The 22,227-nt window shown below is 41.8% G+C and overlaps 1 protein-coding gene across 1 annotated transcript; it reads right to left on the bottom strand.

Annotated features, from left to right (window-relative positions):
* Nucleotides 1-415: 415 nt before the first annotated feature.
* Nucleotides 416-20,989, bottom strand: LOC311266913 (kinesin-1 heavy chain). The gene is made up of 26 exons (XM_084369595.1): nt 20,612-20,989; nt 16,282-16,369; nt 16,070-16,143; nt 15,872-15,976; nt 14,785-14,833; nt 14,030-14,085; nt 13,849-13,936; nt 13,625-13,749; nt 13,319-13,423; nt 11,216-11,361; nt 10,866-11,014; nt 10,406-10,593; nt 9,428-9,496; nt 8,732-8,938; nt 8,172-8,315; nt 7,811-8,002; nt 7,518-7,635; nt 7,076-7,131; nt 6,759-6,868; nt 6,523-6,624; nt 6,209-6,269; nt 5,691-5,762; nt 5,447-5,551; nt 4,949-5,165; nt 4,280-4,412; nt 416-3,361 (listed from the first exon to the last, which is right to left on the bottom strand). The coding sequence occupies exons 1-26, from the start codon at nt 20,735-20,737 to the stop codon at nt 3,358-3,360; spliced, it is 2,889 nt and encodes a 962-aa protein (XP_084225721.1). The 5' UTR covers nt 20,738-20,989; the 3' UTR covers nt 416-3,357.
* Nucleotides 20,990-22,227: the final 1,238 nt, after the last annotated feature.

A 22,227-nucleotide genomic window follows, 5' to 3' on the forward strand; every position in this document is an offset into this window, starting at 1 on the left:
TGCCTTCATGTTTTATATCACTTGCTTAAACAGCATGGGTTTAAACCTTTTTAGTCCTAGCTGGGGAAGACAGCCATGTCGAAACCAGAACCAGCTTGTCCCAAACAGCTGCCAAGTTGGAACCACTGTCTAGATTATTGCATATTGTACTGTTACACTTTCATTTAATTGGAACTGAGGAGCCTAAACCAAACAGGACCCAACCGAAGGTACACAGACGTATTGACCATATTATGGATGTGCTTTCTGAAAATCTAAAAATAACTGAAGAATCACGATGATTTCAGGCAATCAGTCTGTAAGCATTACATCAGTTCAGCATGAAGTGACTCATTCACTTTTTTACAGCACTCCTGCAAAACAAATACAAAGTCATAACAAACACAAAAAGGACAGAAAGAGAGCGAGAGGCGAGTGTTTTCTCATAATTATTTAATCACACATACATTTACATCATGCAATCAATCCAAAACTGTGATCTCATGAACTTCCCATCTCCGTCCATATCAGAGCCCTGCTATTTGTGCCCCAGTTCTCCAGGAATGATCCAGTACCTTGTCCACTGATGGATCCTCAAAACTGTCCTTTAAAAATTGACCAACTATTACACAGTAATAAAAAAAGTGGCTACACTTTGTTTTTGTTTTTATTTAGAATTAATGCAAAATTCAATTTAGGTAAACACCACAAATATTCTTTGCTCTTTTTTTATTTGCTATTTCGTCCCCCCCCTCCCCCCATTTCATATCCAGTTTTGGTGGAAGGTCAAAGGATAAACATTTTGAGGTCCATGCTGCAAAGTCTCAACTAATCTAGAAGATTACACAGAGGGAATAAACCATCTCGATAGACACCAAACACTGTCCTGTCATAGATACGGGGGAGCGGCAACTCCTGCAGCGTGTAGGAAGTAATTAATACTACAAACAGTTCCATTTACAGGGCCTTGGAGACTTCTCTTCCTCCAGTCAAAAACAGCCACATATGGAGTGTTTTTTTTTGAGTGCAGGTTTTGTGAAGAAGTGCTATTGAACCCAACTTTTTCTGTTGCGTGATGGCAGGTTTTAGCATGACATCATATGAAAGAAAGCCGAAAATCCTGTCTTCCTTTTCCAGCTAGATTTGCTCCACTAGTCTCGGCCAAAAGTGTATTTTTTCAGTAGGGAGTTTCTTTGATCTATACTTCTAAAAAAGGCAAATTGGAATATGTGCTACTGCACTGCTTAGTCAAGTTTGACCATCTCCTCGGACTTTACCGTCCAGTCCAGCAGTAAATACTCTTCTTATTTAGAGTATAGTCCAGGAAAAAGCCCTGTATCATGTTCCAGATTCTCAGAAAGAAGCCCGCAATGAGAAAATACAATGAGAACCAAAAGTTAGCGGAACAGAAGCTAACAAAGGAAGAGGAGCAGGACTTTTGACTCCAAATGGCAGGATTACCGCTGCAAGCACACCCTGATCACACCTGCCAGTTGACTGATATACAGTGTATTTTACAGTATATTGCACTTGCACAAGATGTTAGTGTTCTCACACTGGGGTTACAATCACTACAAGCTCTTTGCCAATGCACTGGGGCTTCATCACAGGGTTATGTTTTGTTTTTGTTTTTTAAAAAAGAAGCTGTGGTGGGAATTAAAATGAAAAAAAAAAAAATCATGAAATGACACTAAAAAATACATCAAAGACAACAAAACACAAAATAAATCCTATACCCCTGACTAGATTTAGTTAAATAAACGCTTCCTCCAGATGATGACAGAAGATTGTTGTGCAATTTTAGACCCTGCTCTCCTGATTGGCTGATCAGCGGCAAAAGGGTCTGACCCATCGACTGCCACCCCCGCCCTCCATTCCCCTTTGAAAACGCATCTACACCATCTATGGAACAATGAAAAGAGATACAGTACATAAAACCCAGCATAAATTTACAACCAGAGGGGCACGAACAGTTACAGATCCTAAATCTATAAGAAACAACAAAAAAAAAAGGGGGCGAGAAGGAAGACGGGAAAAACAATAAAATCAAAGCCCCCTTGAAAAGAAATCATGACACGACAGGGATCAAAACAAATTCCAGGTTAACAACTAAAAAAAAAAAACAACAAAAAACGGTCCTGGAGATGAGTGAGTGACAGCGACCCAGCTAGGACAGGACAAGCATTGTGGTGTGGTGCTATCTCAGTCTATACACCTGCAGTCTATGTGCTCCAATGTGCAGAGAGATATAAATAGCGTCCATTAACACAGCATTATCAACCACTGAGAGAAGTAAAAACAGTACATTTAGCTACTTAGCATAAGCTATGCTAAAAGGTGGAAGTTTTGTTGTGTTAACCGGATCATTCTCTTCCTTCCTTCCTTCCTTCCTTCCCGTCTACATTCTTTACATCCTTCTCATGAAGTCACCAATAACGAGTATAGGTTTTTATTTTAACTTAATGATAAAAACAATTGGCCTCCACAGGTATTTAGTTAAATACATCTACAGTACACTGTCGCATGTCTTGGCTTTCCATTATTTTATTTTTTTTCTCCTTCTCTTTAGCCGTTCCCCTGTGTCATACAGCTCTCTCTGCAGGGAAGCATGTGCAGTAGTGCCAATTTTACATCTGTACAAGACCGGACAGAACAGTAGTGCTCAACGCCATCTAGTCAATTCAAAACCGTTTACAGTTTGTTTTTTAAATTTTTGTTTTTTTTCCTTTAAGAAGCATGTAAAATCTATCCAGAGAAAAGTGTGGTTAACAACCAATAATAGTAATGATGAAATGTACAGAGGTTAGCCTATAGGATCAAGCTATTTCTCGTGGTAGGGTCTTCTTTTTTTTGTTTGTTTTGTTTTAGGTTGTGTTTTTATTTTTTTTTCAGATCTTGCTACCCTTTTACATTCAGCTTGGCACAGTGCAGGACTACTCGCACGACGACGACGGATGACGACAGACTGTGCAAAACAAAAAACCGAAGCAACACATTTGAGGTGCGCGTGGTTTCTCTCGCCGAGGCTGCGCTCAAGACTGCGTTTGGTTCGGTGGGTAAGAATATTATCTTGCCTTTTTGTAAATTAAATTTGCTGTCTTCTTTTTATTATATCCAGTAAGAGAAAACGAGATAAGTCATGATGAGAATTGGGGGTGAGGGGAGTGAGGGAGTGGGTGGAGGTGTGAGGGGTTGGAGCTGTACAGGCCAGGAATATTTATATATATATATTTATAATTCAGAAACTCCTTCGTGGCTCCAGAGCAGCGACGAGGAGCCTGTTCGCTGTAATGGAATGACAGGTTGTCGGGGTGGGCGGGGGGCAGGGGGGGTTATATTGGCTTCTTCAGCGGTGTCGTCCTTCTGTCCCGCTGCTCTTCAGCTAGAAGATAAACAGAAATAAAACGCTGTAAGTGAAAAGTCATACACATACAAATGCAACCATCCATCATGCAGCTGACAAGTTATATTCAAGATGCGACAAACACATTTCACTTGAAGGAGAAAAGGAGGCCGATTTGCATCCAGGCAAAAAGCAAACAAGCAAATGCTGAATACTAACACAAGTACAATAGAAACTGTATTTCAAACTAGAGCTGCTGCCATAGAAAGAAAATTATATGCCAACTATTTTGATGATTAAGTGTTTCAGTCATATTTCAAGCAGAAACGTCAAACATTTTCTGGTTCGAGCTTCTTAAATGTAAGGATTTACTGCTTTTCTTTGTCTTCTATGATAGTAAATAAAGAGCTTTTGGGGTTTGGACTGTTGTGAAGATGAAACTTTGAGATTTTCTCACCTTTTACAAACTAAACAAATAAAGCAATACTTGTACTTCTAATATTTGACATAACCTTTCAGGTGATTACTGAGGTAAGCCTATAATCAGTGCAGAGGTATTTCATTTTTGTATTTTCCTCACTCTTCTTTTCATTGACATTTCATTTTAATTATTTCTGTATTGATGTGTCCTTTTTGTTGTGGAAATGATCTTTAGTCTTACTTTAATTGCAGTTTGTTAACTTCACATTTTAAAGATGCAATATGTAGCAATCTTTGCTTAAAATGGTCAAAATTAACTAAAATAATCAGCAGAACGTTACGTGAAAGATATCTATGTACTGTGTTGCGGAGGTTTCATCTGAAGTTTGGATGTTAACCAGCTAGCCCCGGCACCTCTTGTCTCATAGTACCACTTTTTTACCACTTCTTTAATTACTGAGTCTCTTAAATGACCTTCTGTCTCGCTAATTTCCTAAAAAAAAAAAAGAAAAAAAAAAAGAGCTGTGTCACACTTACTTCTTCTCTGGTTTGCCGCTGCCTCCCCTGATGGACACCGTCTGGCTGTTCTGGTAGAAGCTTCCTCCGCTGCGGTTGATGTTGGGGTGGGTGGGAGACGCCACTGGCTGCTGCCCGGGCCTGATAGGCTTGGCTGTGGAGGGGGGAGAGAGAGAGGAGCATGAGGACTTTTCAGGTGAAGACTGTTTGTTGTTTGAGATGTCAGGGAGATTTGCATTTCATTTCAGACAGAACACAAATTGTTCTGTTTTCCCAACGTCTCCACTGTCAATCTTCAGAGTAAAATACATAGAATCTCACTGCAGGGAAAGTAACTGATTTCAGGACGGTGGTTGTGAATTTGAAATACTTTTCAAGTATACAGATGAATGATAAATGTACATTTTTAGGTTTGCATGTACGATCGTTGAATATCCTTCTGAATAAATGTCCTCTTTGTGTTTTTCTCTCTGTAGTTTCACTTTGGGACATCTATACTTAAATTGTTGGACTGGTGTGACACTACATTTAATCCATTCTCACAACAATGCGAGCATGACAAATTGGGTTAAGAAAATTGTAATGTTTCTGGTCAGTTTTAGGTACAGCTATAAAGCGGTCTACTTAAATAGACAACTAACCCTCATTTAGAGTCATGTGCGTGTTTCCACCCCATCCATCCCTACTAACCGATCTGGGCCGAATGTCCCCTCCTGGCCATGTTCTTGGCCCTGACGGCCTCCTTGATGCGGTCCACCTCCTGCTGGTAGCGCTTGCGGTCACGGGCAGCGTTCTCCTTTGCCTCTTTCAGAGCAGACTCCAAGGCCTTGACCCGCTCAGCCGTAGCACGAAGACGCTTTTCCAGTTTAGGAAGCTCACAGCGCAGGTCTGCATTATCACGCACCAGCTGTGGGACAATGTGCATCGTTTTAAATCATTTCTTTCATCTGCGTTTTGACAGCAGTCTACCAGTGTGCAAGCACAAAAGCAAAATGGGTAGATAGATCGAGCAAAGACAAGAAGATTATAGAGCAAACTGATAAAAAGGCAGAGATTATGATGACTAGATAGCAAGGGAGGAAAACAAGAGCAGCTGCACAGGGAGATCAGTCACATTGGAGTAATGTGAGATCCTCAAAGGAACACAATAATCTTTGAATTGGTGCTGGGTCTGTATATTAATCCTACCTGTTTGTGAACCTTGGTGAGCTGCTCAAGATTGTTCTCAAGAAAGGAGATTTTCTGTTTCTGAGCTGCACTCCCACCTGTGTCGTCTGAGTCCATCTCAGCGCTCTGCACGGCAAATAAAACACAAGCATTAAATATTAAATAAAACACAGCTGGACTTACAATCACAACATACATTTTTGCTAAACTGATTCCCCTAATTGCAACTTAAGATATTTTCTTATCTACTAGACGAGCAGTTCACCTTTTTGACTCTGGTAGCCAAGTCCTGGACAAAGAGCTTCCTCAAGTTGTGCAGGGTCTGCAGCTCTTTGGCCTTGAAAAGGAAAAGAAAAGAAAAATGAGGAAAAAGCTTGATTGGAAGAACACTGATTGTTTCAGCCTGTTTCAATTATTAAGAATTAAACACAGCAGATTTATATTTAGATCAAAGAAACGAAGAATGTGAACAGATGTTCCTACATTATTAAAACGTTAATACAGAGGCTGGTGTTCAAATGTTTTCATTCATTCAGCATATTCCACCAAACATGAAAGAGTCACATCCCTCGGACTGCCTTCTCCAATTCAGTTTTTCATTCATTCATTCATAATAAATGTTTATTTTAAATGCTAGCTGGCAAATGAAAACACATTTACAACTTGAAACTCAATACACAGATACGATCAATTCAAAGTGCGAATGGATGTAATCACACTATCTGATCCAACAGAGACCCACAATGAGCGCTTGTAATCATCAGTTGATTTAGATGAACTCACCACTGTCTCCTCCAGACCCTTCAGGTCTTGTCTGGCCTGCTCCCTTCTGTCCTGCATCACCCTGAACAACAACAACAACAACAACAACAGTTAAAATGTGAACAAATACACGGCTGTCATTTGGAATTACAGACATTAAGCAGATGCTGTTTGTGAGGTCAGTCTCTGCTAAAGAAAATGTCAATGGTGCTAAATGGCTGCATAATCATTGTATCTGACCGTTAAAGTGAACAAAGTGAACCAACTTTATTCGTGAATCAATAGCGAGTGTGTGTGTATGTGTGCATGTGCGTTTGTGTGCGTGTGTAACATACGTTAGCTCATGCAGCTTGCGGCTCTTCTCCTGGTCGGTGGCCTTGAGTTTCTCATGCTCCACTCGGAGCCTCTCCTGCTCCAGCATGATCTTCTGGTTCAGACTGGAAGAGAAGACACAGTGTCATGTTTATAAGAACCTGTAACTGTCATTGTGTCTATTTCTACATGTCTCCCTGTTGCTGTCCTTTCATGTCTAATGGAGCAATGACTGAAGGTGACAGAAACTAAGTCTTACTCCTGCAGCTCAGTGATGAGTTTCTCCTTCTTGTCCAGCTCATCTCTCAGGCTGCTGATCTGCTTCTGATGAGCTTCACGGTGGGAGTGGATCTGCTTCTCCACCGCTTCCTGAACACACACAAATGCACACAATTCACATACAACTCATCTGACAGAATAAGTTACAGAAACACAGTTTTTTTTTATATTTAGCATCAGTTCTCAAATGGTGTTTGATGGTGACACTAACCAGAAAGGTTTGACATTTTGAATTAGTTTTATCACTCTTGTAGACTCTGTTAAACTGTAGTGAGCACTTGTCGCACTGTCACATACCTTGACTTCATTGGCAGTCTGGATCTCGTTCTCTTTCTCCATAGCATGAACTTTCTCTGTAAAACATAAAGACAGGAATCGTTGTCACTGAAGAACAAAGAAGAAATAAGATCTATACACTTTAAAATAACATCATTACAAAGGACTAAAATCAGATTAAATTGTATGAATGTGCATGCGTGATGCAGGCATTTTCTCCCTGGAAGTTACTGTAAACAAACATTGTGATTCGGTCTATATGGTGACTCATATGTACATCACATCTATAATTATATGTGTGTGATTGTTGAAAAACTAAGCTGAGCTGAAGGAGTTCCTGAGAGGTCGTTTAACTTTTATTCCACAGCTGCTGTTGGGAATAAATGCCTCCAATAACCATATTTAAGTGGACTTAAAGTGAGTGCTGCCATATCTCCTGCTCTGTCCTTAAATAGTGATTTACCCTGAGCACTGATCTTGACCAGTTCCTCGTTGAGGGAGTCCACGTTCTCCTCCAGCTGCCTCTTCTTCTGCTCCACGTTCTGCAAGTACTCCGTCAGGGACTTGATTTTAGCCTCATGCTGGAGAAAGAAAAAATATTACATATAAGTATACAGACAATCTTACAGGACACACATGCTTATAAATTCAATCTAACAAGGATTCAGAAATGAAAATATTCTGTATGTATACACAGGAATCAGTGAGGTACACATTTTCAGGTCACAACATTACTAGTGGTTAGCTCCTGCTTACCTGAGAGATGCGCAGCTGGCAGGCGGCCAGCTCCTTCTCATTCTCGTCCATCTTCTTGTTGCTCTCTGACTGGGTGCCCTCCAGCTGCTTGCAGCGTTTCACCATAGTTTTCACCTCTGACTTCATCTTACTGATGTACAGACGGGCCACTGTGAACTCCTCGTCAATCATGCCACTGCCACCCTCATGTTGCTGGAAGAGCAGAAGAGGAAAGTTGAAGTGGGAAGACCACATGGAGGAAGAAGAAACTGACTGACACTGACATTATGCTGCATAAATATGATGGCTACAACATCCCGTGGAAGGATTCCATCTTATCATCCTTTAAAATAATTCCAACATCTCGTTCTTCTTCCTCTACCTTGATGTCATTGCTTCCTACGGCGATACCGATCTCAGCAAGGTCTTTGAGCAGTGAAGACATCATCTCTGTGACCCTCTTCCTCTGGTGGTTGGACATCTCCTTCAGCTTCTGGAGCTCAGAGTCCAGAGAGGACAGGATGGACTGCAGGGAGAGAGAGCAGTGTGAGAGAATAGTGTGCAGTTTATTTTTTGCCCCCGTCATTGTTTTCACGCATCCTTGATGCTCAAGTTACATTTGTCCCATTTTTGTGGTCATTTCTACGATTTAACAGGAACTTTGACTGATTCTTACTTAAATAATGTACATTATTTTTGTCCCTGTATGTTTGTTACATCATGAGACTGACAGAATATAGTCAATCACCAAGCCCTTTTAGTTGTACATGTCACTCATTATTTTTATTCCTGCAGGTTGTAAAAGTTTAATCACAGTGTTGTGTGTCCGTGTATTGCATATTAACATCACCTAACTAAAGGACACTTAAAAAGACACGTGACCAAAATTAAAGCATCACAGTGACTTTGGACATGCTTGGCAGGCAAGTGTGCCCAGCTTACCGATTTCTGGTTAAGCTCCTCACTGATGGCCTCAAACTCCTTGGTTTTATCCTCCACCTCCTGGCTCTTCTGGTCGTAGTTGACGGCCAGCTCCTCCAGAGCCTGGAGCACCTCCTTCACCTCGTCCTTGGAGGCCTCGTTCTCTGCCTGCAGGCGGTTCAGCTCAGCCTGGAGGTTCTCGTGATCGCGGCGGGAGGAGGCTAGAAGCTGCAAGCAGGGGAAAGAAGTGTAATTATGCTACTTGTCTTTAAATTGCATGAGGGCTGCAGACATAATGTAGTGTTTGTTACAATGAGTCAGCACTTTGCCTTTTTATTTGATCTGAACACATAAGCTTTCCTAAAATTGATAGATGCATGTATCTGTCCTGAAAATGAATTTAGGAATGTCATTGAAAGGACTTAATCTTGTATTGTTATCGTAATGTTATGATGTATAACGTCTGCAAAACCACTATGCCTGCAGCAGCACATCTAGTCTGCTACTGCCAGAGTAAAAATATGGCTTCCAGACCAAATTATCAGTACATAAACCCTCTTGCAACTGCAGATTGTAGCCCTACTCGAGACAACATGACTGAGAAAGTAAAATATAAAAACAGCTTGACAGCTCTGATAGCTTCATGTGTTACCTCACACCTCTGAAACTACAAAGATCAAGAGTTCACTCTGCACCTGCTGGACCTCCAGCACTCACCTCATCCTGGTCCAGCATCTGCTGCTTCAGCTTCTCAGCCAGCTGGCTCTGCTGGTTGATTTCCTCGTCCTACAAAGTGCAGAGATGTAAGGCGACATTAGCATTCACGTCAGGCACCAAAGATATCACCAGAGACGGTAGGTACAAGGCGACAAGCCACTGTTGAACAAAAAAGCCTTGGGGACTGAAAGGAACAATGTTTTGATTCATTTTTCTTACAATATCAGAATTTGTCCAAAAGAAATTATGCCATTTAGTACTGACTGCTGAAACCCTGCTAAGCAAAGCTATCTTTTTTTGCATGTATATATATTTAGAAAAAGTGCAAGTGATTGTATAATTGTGCAATAATTAGCAAGTATCATTTTCAAAAAGGCCCAATCCCAAATGAGATCAACGTTTTTAGTCTTCGAAAGGAAAACAAATCCTGGATTTTTACAAAGACATTTGTCAACTACAAAGTGGAAACTTTCCAAGTATTCTCTTTCTTCAGACTGTAGCATTCATGCAGTCAGCAGGTAGTCTAACAGTAGGGGACATCCGTGATTAACATTTACTCATGAGAGGACACCTGGTGGTCGATGATCCAAAGACCAGCAGGAACACCAAAGAATCAAACAGTTGGCTTGCTTCTCTCTCAGCTCATTTAAACATGAATTGGGTGGAAATCACCCAATTAATGAGGAGCTTGAGGCAAAAGAATGTCTGAAGGACTCAATTTGGTTAATCACTCTTTCAGGTTTCCCACACCTTCTTAAACATCAATACAAGCACTTATGAAGGACTTTCCAAGCTCAAATCCCTCAAAGTCAAGGATCGAAAAATGGCATAGTCTCAAACATGGATCAAGGTTAAGTACTGTTACAACACCTAGAGCTTTTATTATGAGAACGAGCAGGCTTCACAGAATCTACAGACAACAATTAAAAAGAGGAAAGAGGCATAGATGAAGGTTTGAACACCCTGGCCCTTCCTCACCTTATCATCCAGCTGTTTGTAAAGCTTGGCCAGCTCAGCCTCACACTTGTCCTTCTCCACGTCTGTGAGGCGAACACCCGGCACATTGGGCGTGGAGGCCTGCTTGTCGTTGATTATGTTGTCCAAGGCCAGGACCTCTTCTTTGGCCTTCTCTTTGTCAAACTGCTCCTCCACTGGCACGCTCTCACCTAAACATGAAGCACACACACATTAAGTATGCGTCGATGGTTTGTAAAGCTTTTCATTTGTACTATCAAAAAAGAAAGAAGCCGTCTGTGACCACAAAGAGAAAATGATCACTCCAGGTGTTTATTTAACCATTACAAAAACAATCCAGGACAAAGTCCAGCATGGTAATCTGCACTGGAAGTAAAAACTGAAAACAGACTTCTTGCTTCCTCCAACACCAAAATAATCTGAAGCAAAAGCTGTAAAGCAAAGACAGAATCTGCTCCCTCACCATTCCTCCAGCGGTTGAGCTCGTTCTCCAGCCAGGTGACGGTGTTCCTCAGGGTCTTATTCTTCTCCTTCTCCCTCTCATACTTCTGCTTCCACTGTTCTGCTGTAAGCTCGACGTTCACAGTGACAGTGTTCTTGATGGTCTTTGCTCTGGATGTAGAAAATATCAGATTTTGTTCCACTTAAAGCACTCCATTAAGAAAATGTAATGCAGCATTATTCCTTCAAAAGGGAAGGAAGAGGTATCTAAATGTACCCGCAACCAAGACTGAACCATCACTGGACCACCTTTGACCATGGTAATGAATACAAAAACAGTATGGCTTGTTTTCATTCTACTTGCGTACTAACCTTTGTCCGAACATGAGGGTGGATTTGGTTTCGCACTCGTTATAGGAGGAAGGCGAGCAGCAGATGACAATGGTGGTTCGACAGTTACCACCCAGCGAGTCCTGCAGGATACGGGTCATCTTGCTGTCTCGGTAGGGGATGTAAGCCTACAGTTGTATACACAAAAATATATACACGAACAATTAACAAATTAACTGACTGTAGGGGACCTTACAATCTCTGAGAAAAGCCCCGCCCATCCCAAGCATGAATACAGATCATTTCTTTGTTGAGCTATTGAAGGATGAGCGGGTACATGATGTTCTGCATCTTTTCAACCAAATAGCTGATAAAGCATCTGTTGACCAAGATGTAAAACACCTCTTACAAAACAAATCATGGGTATTTTAAAGCAGAGCTCCAAAGAATAAAGACCACCTCTGCTAACTTCACAAAATGAATACACTTATACAAAATAAAAACTTTGGGAAGAGGGAGCAGCCATCTGTTATCTCATAAAATCAAACACTTATGTCATTGTGTGACTATTTTAAAGTGGTCATCTCAAACCACAATTGATAATAACTCAAGATGCATATAAATCTGAGTGGAACACCACTTTAATTAGGAATTGTTGGACAACAGACCCCAGAGTTAGACAGGGGGGGAAAGTACAAAACAATGGTATTCTCTAAACTGGGGTAATACACTCAATCATGCTGTTGCTGTTATCCTGTAACTTAAGAAGAGGCCTGTGGTTTCACCAGCACTGAGCAAACACCAAGTGATAGCTTTGGTTACCGTTCTCATGAGTTGAGTAAAGTTAGAAGGCAGCTACATGGATAACTTGATATATTATAGGTATTGATACAAAGAAGCCATGCTACTGCAGTCTGCTATAATTCTTCAGGCAGCACTATGCTCAGTCGGGAGTGAGACATCTCTGCACAATAGCTCATTTGTTTGTAGACCATCACAAATATATCAGCAGCTGTCCGCCTCAGGTTGTTTACAGAGCGAAGAGGCCGTAGAACAAACCAATCGTTGATTAAAGTGAAAAGTGTGAAATCGCTCTGAAGCAGCTAAACAAAACATTGCTTGGAGGAAAGTTTTTTATCTGCTCAAGTTATTTCTGCGGCACAAAGGACCTGTAGATGCTTAAAAATGGGACTTTCACAATGAGATAACTGAAAGAGATGCTGGTTTTCTAGATGCACACCTCGCTCTGGGCTGTGCAGCTGCTAAAACGGTTGAATTCCCTTATGGCTGTTACATTAACGGTAATGTCTGTAATTTCAAAATGCTATCGAAACATGTGGGGATAAAGTCATCACCTGAGGTTATATCAAATCTGAAATTTCTAAGCTTTATGTTAATGCCAAAAACAAAATAGGGATCATTATGGTCTGAACCAACGATTGAAGATTAACTGAAAAAAACAGTTAACTGTGTAACAGTGACCTCAATTAGGAAACACATTTATCCCACCAGAGACAAAAACCCACAGGATAACACCAAATCAGATTCAACAAATGGATCTCGATACCTGCAACAACATATTTAGTGACTGAAGACAATGCCTTAACAGCTGTGTTACATTGGAAATGGATAATTGAAAAGCCATAACTTCACAATTTTTTGCAAAAAAAGGTTTTTATGTTGCTTTATGTTGCTTTATGTTGCTTTAGCCTTTTTCAAAAAAGAGTTCACGTGGGGATGGAAACATCTCTTCCAAATGAGTTCTGATACAGCAAACATTTTACTCCGATCACTAATAAAACTGTTTCTGCACCAAGAGAAGAAGCAGAAGCTGCATCCACTGTCGACATCTTCCCGTATATTCCCACAAGATTCCCATTTTGCAGATTTACTGCCACATTTCCATGTGAATGGACAAGACGACCGGTTTGATTTCTTCTACTTTACTGGCGCTTGGCAAACAACCGGTTTTGCTTCCTGTTCACAATCTCTACTTCTTCTACTCTGTTTATCAAAGCCATGCATAATGTAGCCCATAGAAAACAGGGTTTGGGTAGCCTAGTTTATTTGCTCATCTCAAGGTTTCTTGACAATTACATGGAAACACAGCTTGAGACTAAAGAGAGTTGAAGTAGCGTTACTGACCGTTCCTTCAGCCAGGGCAGAGATGACGTTTCCCAGGGATGACAGAGACTTGTTGATGTTCTTGGCTTCATCCAGCACCGCTCCTTCTGCTCCTGTTTTACTGACCTAAAAATCACATAGACAACAACCTTAACAAGGAGTTGCGTAGCTCATAATTAAGGCAAAGAACAGACTCTGATCTGAATCCAAGCTAAGTAGACAATACAGGGACAAGTAGTCTACTTAAATGTAGATTATGATATATAACACACCAAATCAAAGAAATATATCAGTATCTATCAGAGATGGTTTATATTTCTTTTGTACCTTTTCACTGCCAGCCAGATCCACCAGGTAAAGCTTGCCGCTGAGCTTCTGCTCTGTCTGAGTGTTCTCCTGTTTGACGTTTATCAGGAAAATACTGTGACTCCTGGAGCTGTGCTCGTTCATGTCTAAGGAAGAGACGACACCCATGTGGTCACATTGCTACAGCCTCAAAAAATGCAAAAACTAAAGGAATGAAACAGTGAAACAACAGGATGGTATCTTACTTGTAACTGCTACATGTCTGTTTGATTTGCCTTCATCAATTGTATCCATGACCTCCTCTGGGCTGCAGACAAATCTCTCAGTGCAGCCCTTTAAAGAGCAGCAGAATATGAGGTGAGATTTTTGGTCTTCACAGACACGTTTTACCAGATACTTGACACGTGACAGGAGGTTAGCTCTCACCTTGACATAGGGTACTCTGTTTTTGTCTTCATGCACTGACAGGTTGGTCTTCGACACTGGAGATGAGAGGAAAAAGGTGTCAGGGAAATTGCCTTGACATACTGTGGGTATAATACTTTCAACATTTACATTGATAGAAAGATCAATTCTTCTAAAAAAGTCTTCGCTTCCATTCCCACCTCTACAACAAATTACAGCTGGTCATCACATTTCAAATGGTCTTTAACTTGAATGAAAACTATCTGGAAATCTTTCCCCACTGGCCAATTCAGAGAGTAATAACCATAAATGTTTCACTCAGAAGGCTTTTAGAAAGAGATGAGCTACAACTGTTTAATAGCCTCAGGTGAGAACAGTCTTTTGTGGTGTTGCTGTATATGCAAAATATAATAACATACACATTTATGAATGTCTGTTAACCACAAAGTCAGTGTGTTTCCAGCTTACATCCATTATGTTCCAACACAGATCATCTTTTCAACATTTCATAGGCTTCACACCATTTTCACCCCACACATTTTGAACTCTCAAAGCAGGAAAAGCACAAGTGAATATAATAGACATTGACAATGTCTCCTTTTCATTAAGTGTCAACCTAAGCCATGTCAGTGAGTGAGCATGCACAATACCTGAGCACTGGAACAGGTCATCGCTAGTGTTATTAACTCCACCTGTGCTTTTCATGCCTTGAGAAGTCAAAATATCTTCTGTGTAAAGGGTCTATTAACACGTACATTACAACTTCAGCCACTTACCATCCAAAAGGTCCCGGATCTTGTCTAAGTAAATTTCAAAATATGAAACCTGAGAACAAAGAGAGAACCTCATTATTTGGCCGTCCAGCTGAGAGATCTGACCAGAGAATCAAAATACACAAACCTCAAACAAACCAGATGTGTGAATCATTTTTGAGTATGGCTTCTATTATTTTCTTCTTTGAATAACTGAATTAATTCCTCACACTTGCTTCTGATAGTCACGCTGTGTTCAGACAGGCAGATCAAGTCTGATATTTTCAGAGTCAACACCAGTTAAATAAAGTATTTTCTTAACAGCAACAATGTGTTGGTATGTTGGCAATGGCAATTTCTCATGTTCCTATTATTTCATTATTCCCAGGACAAATATTTACCACCGTATGTTGAAATGTAGAGATCAACAAACATGGTGGGGAGTCAGCTAGAAAATATGATGCAGCAGCAACAAGTGCACGTTACAGTCAGCCTATTTCATCACTTCTAACTGTTTCACTGCACAAAGAAACCAACGTCTAGTTTTCATCTTAGATGGAAAAGGGTACCATCGCCCTTCATTCCCATGTGAACTGACTCTGCAGTAGAAATGGTTGTTTGTCAACCACAGCTCTGATCGGCTATGATGAAAACATGAAGCCCATGCAAAGAGGTTATGGAAAAGAGCCAGGCTGTTAGCAGTTATCTGCATTAATTAAGACTTTTTTAAGTCTAAGTTTTAATCCTATGTATGAGGCGTGCGATCTGCTGCTTTCTACTGCTCCCGGTTTTCTACGTGTGTGTTATGTCAAACGTGACACAGAAAAATAAAGGTAAACTCTTCTACTGGCAATGGAGAGGGAATCAACTGCATATTTTTAGCAGGTTTCCCAACGTTTAAAAAACCTGCACATCAGCCTCCTCCATCACTTATTTGCCACAACTAAAATGCTTAGTAATTAAAAAAAAACCTGCAAAGCAAGGAGTAGGTAGCTTGTTGTTAGCACAAACAGTTTGAATCTGTGTTTGTCAGCCATAAATATCACATTTCAAAGACATTATCTGGAGCTAGAATTTGAATTTGGAGATTAAAAATATCTTCTGCACTTACTTTGATATGAAACTCCAGGTTTTCATCCATGGAGTAGATGTAGTTGAAGATATCTTGCACTATCCTGGGGATGATGCCCATTGCATCTGTGTCATGAAGATTCCCCTGCGCACAGACAGCAAATCAATGTAATCATGAGAAGGTGAAGATGCACGTCATTAGTGATTTAACAACACCTGTTTTAGACATCATATTTACCTCCATGGTGTGTGTTTTGCCAGATGATGTCTGCCCATATGCAAAAATTGTTCCATTGTATCCCTCCAGAACATCTAGAAGACACAGAATATGTTCAAGCAAGGATTCAAAGCGTTTGCTGTCCTGTTGTCTTTTTTATTTGTTGTGAACATGTCTGTAAATAATAAGCTTGGTGTGTAAACATATGGATAAAAACAAAAGTGAGAGCTCACCTTTTACAATCTTCTGGGCGCAGGCATTGTACACTTGCTCCTGTGTTGTATTTGACTGAAACACTCTGTCGAACATGTACGGTTTGCCCTGGAAAGAAGAGAGGAAAAAGTAAGTGGTGTGTCCTCCCAGAGTTTCTGGTACTTGTGACATGTGGGACAAGAAATGAATAGATTCTCAATGCTCTACCGTTAGGTCACCATGTCCTTGTTTTAATATATAATGTCTTACTACACCAGTTTAGTTAGGCGAACCCAAAACGCTCAGTTACATTGGTAGCAGCGGTGATTCTTTACTACTGTTGGTGTGCTTTACTCAATCGTGCCATTGTTATTTGAGTTTGAGCCCAACCCTAACAGAGACATGATGGAGTAAACAGACGGGGTGATATCCAACAAAAATCTCAGGCCATATTCAAACCAGGGGCACTGCAGTACACGGTCTGTCTTTCCACCAGGACATCTCCAAGCTGTCACCATTTGATGTTTTCTAGTTCAGCTTTTGCTAGCTGCATTCTAGTAAACCTCAGAAAGCTAGCTGTCCAAACACAGCATCTCTCATCCCATTTAAACTCCTCTCCAACTATAATGAACTATACGTTGAACTTTTACTACTGGCAAAGAAGCATATTGCAGCTGACTGTGATGTCCCACGGGCCAGGCGGAACTTCAAAGCCCAATTCCAGAGAGATAGCAATCAATATCTGGATTTAAAAAGGCAACCGCAGGGTAATAAAACTGATGTTACAGGCAATTCTCAGGTTCAACTGAAAAGGCAGTGTCTTCTGAGGTTTGAAGTCCCAGCTGACTCATCTCTTCTCCAGCCTGATGGGCGGGGTTCGATCTGTGTATTCAGAGTTTAAGAACAACACAGCTCCATTCACATTTGATACCCCAGGGTGCAAAACACACATGCTTTAGTAGCAGTAGATTATTTATCGTCAGATTCAGTGTCAACACCTGTAAGAGCAAAAGAAGGCCGAGAATGTCGTCAAGTGGCTGGTGTCACCCTAGAGACGCCACTGACTAGGGCTTTTTCGTTTAGGACCGGTGGTAGATGTAAACACATTCATAACTCAATGTGAAGCCACAAATATGTCGCTGCCTGGCATAAAAAGCTACAGCACCTTCACCAGAACTAAAATTATTCACACCACTACAGCTGAGATGTCTTTAGTTTGTACTCCGGCTCATAATCCCCCTCCTGACAGACGGTCACATTCAAAGCACAGACCAGCAGCATCTTAAGACGTTGATAATTCACTCCAGCTAGCCACATCCGGGCAATTAACCCTGCCCAGAGAGCTGAGCCACTATCAGGCCTGCCAGACACTGTCAGCAAACAAAAGGCACAGCCCGAGTTTAAAGTCCTCATTGTTACTGCTGCCACTGGCCTCGTTACCTACACTTGTGTCTAATGGGATTACTTGCTGAAAATGTAATTACAGTGAAAAGCATTGTTAAAGTATTAATAAGTGCTCTGTCATGTTTCTGCTTCCTGATGGCTTTGTTATGATACTTGCCCAGGCGAAGCCAAGTGTCAGGAGACACAGTAACACACTGTCCAAGGTTACTCTGCAGCATCCACATGGTTCTTGTTATATGATGCATGAATTGACATTGGGTTTGTGCTCTTAAGCGTAAAAATAAGTCACTTTTATCAATTTGGGGTTGTTGGTAACCTTACTTCCTGGTACAAAGCTGGCAGGGAAAAAAAACAGGTGTGAGTTGCATCTATTTCATTTTCTTGTTTAAATGCGGAGCACTTTCACTCATCTCTCTAATCCTTTTCCTTCCTTTTATCCCTCACGCACTACCACAACTACACTACCCTACTTCTAAAAGTAGCTCAGTCATGTTCTTGTGTAGTGTCCCAGGCTACTGTATGCAAATAGGAGATGTGACAGCAAAGCACGGGGAAATGACGTGATCTCTCATGTGCAGAACTGACGTAGAAGTAATGGATGCATGAATAATTCACCTGCTGAACACTAACACTACGCTGGCAAACCAAGCTCGTTACGACACCCATACCACCTCATCTGGAAACTTCATCTCCCTCCCTTCACAGCAGAAGACTGGCAGGACCTTGAAGTGAGCCACAGCGGAGTAAGGGCATACTGCAGGAATATGTTTTAGGGAACCTGGAAGTATTAAAACAGCATCTCCAAGGCCTGCAATGGTTGTTGCTGCCTGTCAGACTTCTTTACCGCACACAATGTGGTCAGCTTCACCACTGGCCGATCACTGCTGATGAGGAGTCAGCTGTAATACAGGGTCCACGCCCTAGATTGTTTCAAAACGGATAAAAATATGAGCTAAGTGTGTCAGTCACCCTGGATAAGAGCGTCTGCAAAACAAAAGTACATCACCATAATAATTACCCTCCCCACCGGGAGAGATTGCCCAGCGCCCGACCCAACTGCATGCTCTGATTGGTCGAACAGCTGGTTACCAGGAGAGAAAACACAGGGGGATTACCCAGGAGGCCTGGACTGCTGCTTATGGGCACTGTAAGTGTTGCACTTCTCAAAGCAGATGCACCAGCAGAGGCTACTAAGCTCCGGCCCGCAACACTTGCGTCCTTCACAATGCGCGCTGGTATTTTGGCACTATGACTGGCACTCTGAACTGGGCTGGGCCACATCGTGTCTGAGTGGCACAGACAGTACGCTTGCTATTAGAGAAAGGCCTGAAGTCAGTGTCAGCAAAACCATTCAAGAAGTCACCACAGCTACAACAGTCTTCTGCTTTGCATGACAGAAAATGAATAGTCCTGTTGTAGTCTAAATTCACCACCTCAATTAGTAGTGTCGCTCCAAAGAGGATGCGATTCATATCCACTCAGCCAACCAATGCAACTTCATGAATGGAATCAGTTTATATTGCCTTGTAAACTCATTTAAAGCATAGGTGACCAAAGACACCAAAGTCCACAAAGAGAGTGATAGTTTGACCCCATGGAAACTTAATGTTTAGCCATGATCGTTTTCAAATGTTGTGCTACTGGCCTTTTTAAACGTTTGGCATGCACAAACTTGAGGCATATGCTTCCTAATGACTACAGTCATACAAAACGTATGAAAAGACCAAACTTTTCCATTTGTATAGAAGCGCTGTAGAGACACGCGATGGCATGAACCCAGGCTGTGTAAACAGCACCGGTCTGTATAGACGTATCATGACAAAGCATCAAATCCACATCATTTGCAAACTGGCCTCAGGACACATTCTTTAATGGTTCAGTAAAGTAGAGGTAGCATGGCACCTCATTAGTGAAGTCATTTCCTTGTTTTGTCATGGTGGAAATGGTGCCCATGCCATTATCCTTATCATGTGCTGAAGGCCTCTGTATCATTTGAGGGCTAAATGGATCAAAGAAAACAAACTTAACTTCCTTATAAAACGTATTACTTCATTTTTTAACAATGTATTTGAACCTTTTGGGTTATTGACTGGAGTGTCCTGTCACTCAAGGGCAGCAGAATACCACTGGCCTGTATATTATAATTTGACATTTCCACTGTCAGACTGATAGTATTTTGACATTGCATTGTCTGTTTCCCTGCCCTTAATGGAAGCATATCTTAGTTTTATGTTATATTCAATGTTTTGAGTCATTTCAACATGGTCTAAAAACAGGGCTGGTTATGTAGCCAGCTGGTTTAGCTAGCTAATGTTAGCTTTAATTAAGCAACAGCATTAAACTAGCCAGCTAGCCAAGGCCGGCTAATCTGTCAACTACCAGCTGGCCTAGCCTGCTAGCCAACAGTCTGTTAGCCACTACTAAATCAAAGCTGGCTTACGCGTTATGCTGACGCAAACTGTTCACAATTAATAGCTTTATCGTTACAGATGCACAGCAACTTCCTAATTAATGCCGTGATAACAGTGTCGGGAATGGCGTGCATGACTGGCAGGCTAACGCTGGCGACATTTTAACCTGTGCCAGGCTGTGTGTTTGTGGCTTTGTTGAATGACAGCTCAGCTAGCCATGACAGGGCGACTGCGAATAGGGACATTTTTACGGAACAAGCATTTGGTTTGACTTTTACAAAATGTGAAATTAAATGCTGAAGCGCCAAGTGCCCACGAGATTGAGTCGGAATAAGCGACACGTTTAATATATTTGAGTGTTTCGCTGGCGCTCGGAGTTGGCTGCAGCTCAGGGCCGGCGGAACATCGCAGCGGTGAGCAGGTCAGCCCATGCTAACGTTAGCTTAACAAGCTAAGGTGCTAGCAACCGTAGCTAGCTGCGAGACAATCAAAAATGGCGTACTGCTGACCGTGCCCCGGGGCCGTGTCAAATAGGTAGCGACACTAAGCAACTTACCCCGATGATAACATTCTCTTCCCCTTGAAACTTGGGAATGTATCTGTCGCCTCTGGTCACCTCGGAGCTGTTCAGGGGCCTAAAACGGCACATCACTTTGATGGTGCACTCCGCCGGGTCGGCCATCTTCCACGGTTTACGAATGGAAATTCACCGATACGAATTAAAAGTATATCCTGGATCCCAGGAGCGGCCGTTGGGGGCGAAAAAAGGGAGGCCGAGCCCCTCTGTCCCGATCTCAGGTGCTGGAAAAGGGCGATTATCTGTCGGGCAGTCAACAGAAATCTTTGTTTTTTCCTCTCAATCACTTCCCCACTCCTGTTAGGAAGCCATGATACCGGTGGATCAGCGGCTGGCCACCTCACCCCTCCTGCTGCTGTGGATGTGGTTCGCGGTGACGTCACCCGGCGCTCCCCTCCTCACTGGGTTTTTGTTGTCGAGATGAAAATCTCAAATAATCAGCGAGCATCAGGAAAACCAGCGAGCAGCCTCAGGACAGGCTGTGATGTGACACATCCACGGTTTACTCACAGACTTTAACTTGTCTGTAAATGTGCTGTAGTCTGCTGTCAGGCCCATTCTTCTGGAAACTTCTGCTCCTTTACATTTAAAGGTGCAATCCGTAAGATAAGAGTCTCATGCCCTGTGCACACATACATGGAGTATTTCTTAACACAAAGCTTTTTCTATGTGTTTTGGCCCTCTGTGCACACGTCAAAGGCGTGTCAGGTCACTGAAAGCTGAGCTTTTGGTAAACTCCTGCCAGGGTGGAGATATTCAGAAACGCCATTTCCAGTGTTTTCCATGAGTGGACAGGATAACAGGTTTTTTCTTTCTTCTGATTGGCCAACGTGGCCTTACAGTAGAGATTATTTCACCACCTGTTGCTTTGGCGTGCACTTGACAGCCTGCGTTTGTGTTTTCATACCGTCGGTGTGGACCAGAACATCTCTGTACGCGTGGACTTGGCCTCAGTTTTGGACAAGTTGGGAATGAAACTCAAAAATCAACTTTTCATACAAATAGCACCTTTGAAGGGAAATATTGTTGTTTATTAGACGTAAGCTAGCAGGTAAAGTAGTCCTGATTATGGACCTTCTGGCCAAAAGACAGCAGCCCATTTGTCCTTCGTCTGAACACCTTTATACCAACAGTTGAACAGTAGCGGCGTCACAGACTTGTAGTCATCTGACCGCTAGTTAACAAGTTAAACTTTAACAGTGACTCTGATTTTATGAGCTCACAGACCAGAAGAGTAAAAAGTCAAGTCAGCATTTCAAAACAATTCAGGGGCAAAATGTGTGGACAAGCTTTGTTATATACAGTTTATGGTTAAAACACCTGAATCTTATCTCTATTCAATGGAGACCTATTATTCTTTTTTACTGTGTTTTATATGGTCTTGTGCTTGTAAAAGGTTAAAAGTTAAAAAAGGTCAAAGTCCGCACAAACAGACGTTCCTCTCTCCCACAGAAAACACTGCTCCTGAAACGCCTCGTCAGTAGCCCCGCCTTTAATTCTGTGACTTCATGACATCACACTACGTCTCTGTGTCACTTTCTGCCTAGTGGCTACTTTGGCAGGCAAGAATTCATCAAGCACAGCTGCTCTGTTAT

The sequence above is a fragment of the Pagrus pagrus genome (assembly GCF_965226575.1).
Source record: "Pagrus pagrus genome assembly, chromosome: 12".
NCBI lineage: Eukaryota > Metazoa > Chordata > Actinopteri > Spariformes > Sparidae > Pagrus > Pagrus pagrus.

Bases quoted from the DNA above. Each gene is read 5' to 3' on its own strand.
- LOC311266913 (XM_084369595.1), bottom strand. From the start codon at position 20,737: ATGGCCGACCCGGCGGAGTGCACCATCAAAGTGATGTGCCGTTTTAGG. The intron at 8,939-9,427 runs GTGAGTGCTGGA...CCCTGCTTGCAG, and splicing joins AGATGCTGGACCAGGATGAG to CTTCTAGCCTCCTCCCGCCG. The intron at 6,869-7,075 runs GTATGTGACAGT...GTGTGTGTTCAG, and splicing joins AGACTGCCAATGAAGTCAAG to GAAGCGGTGGAGAAGCAGAT.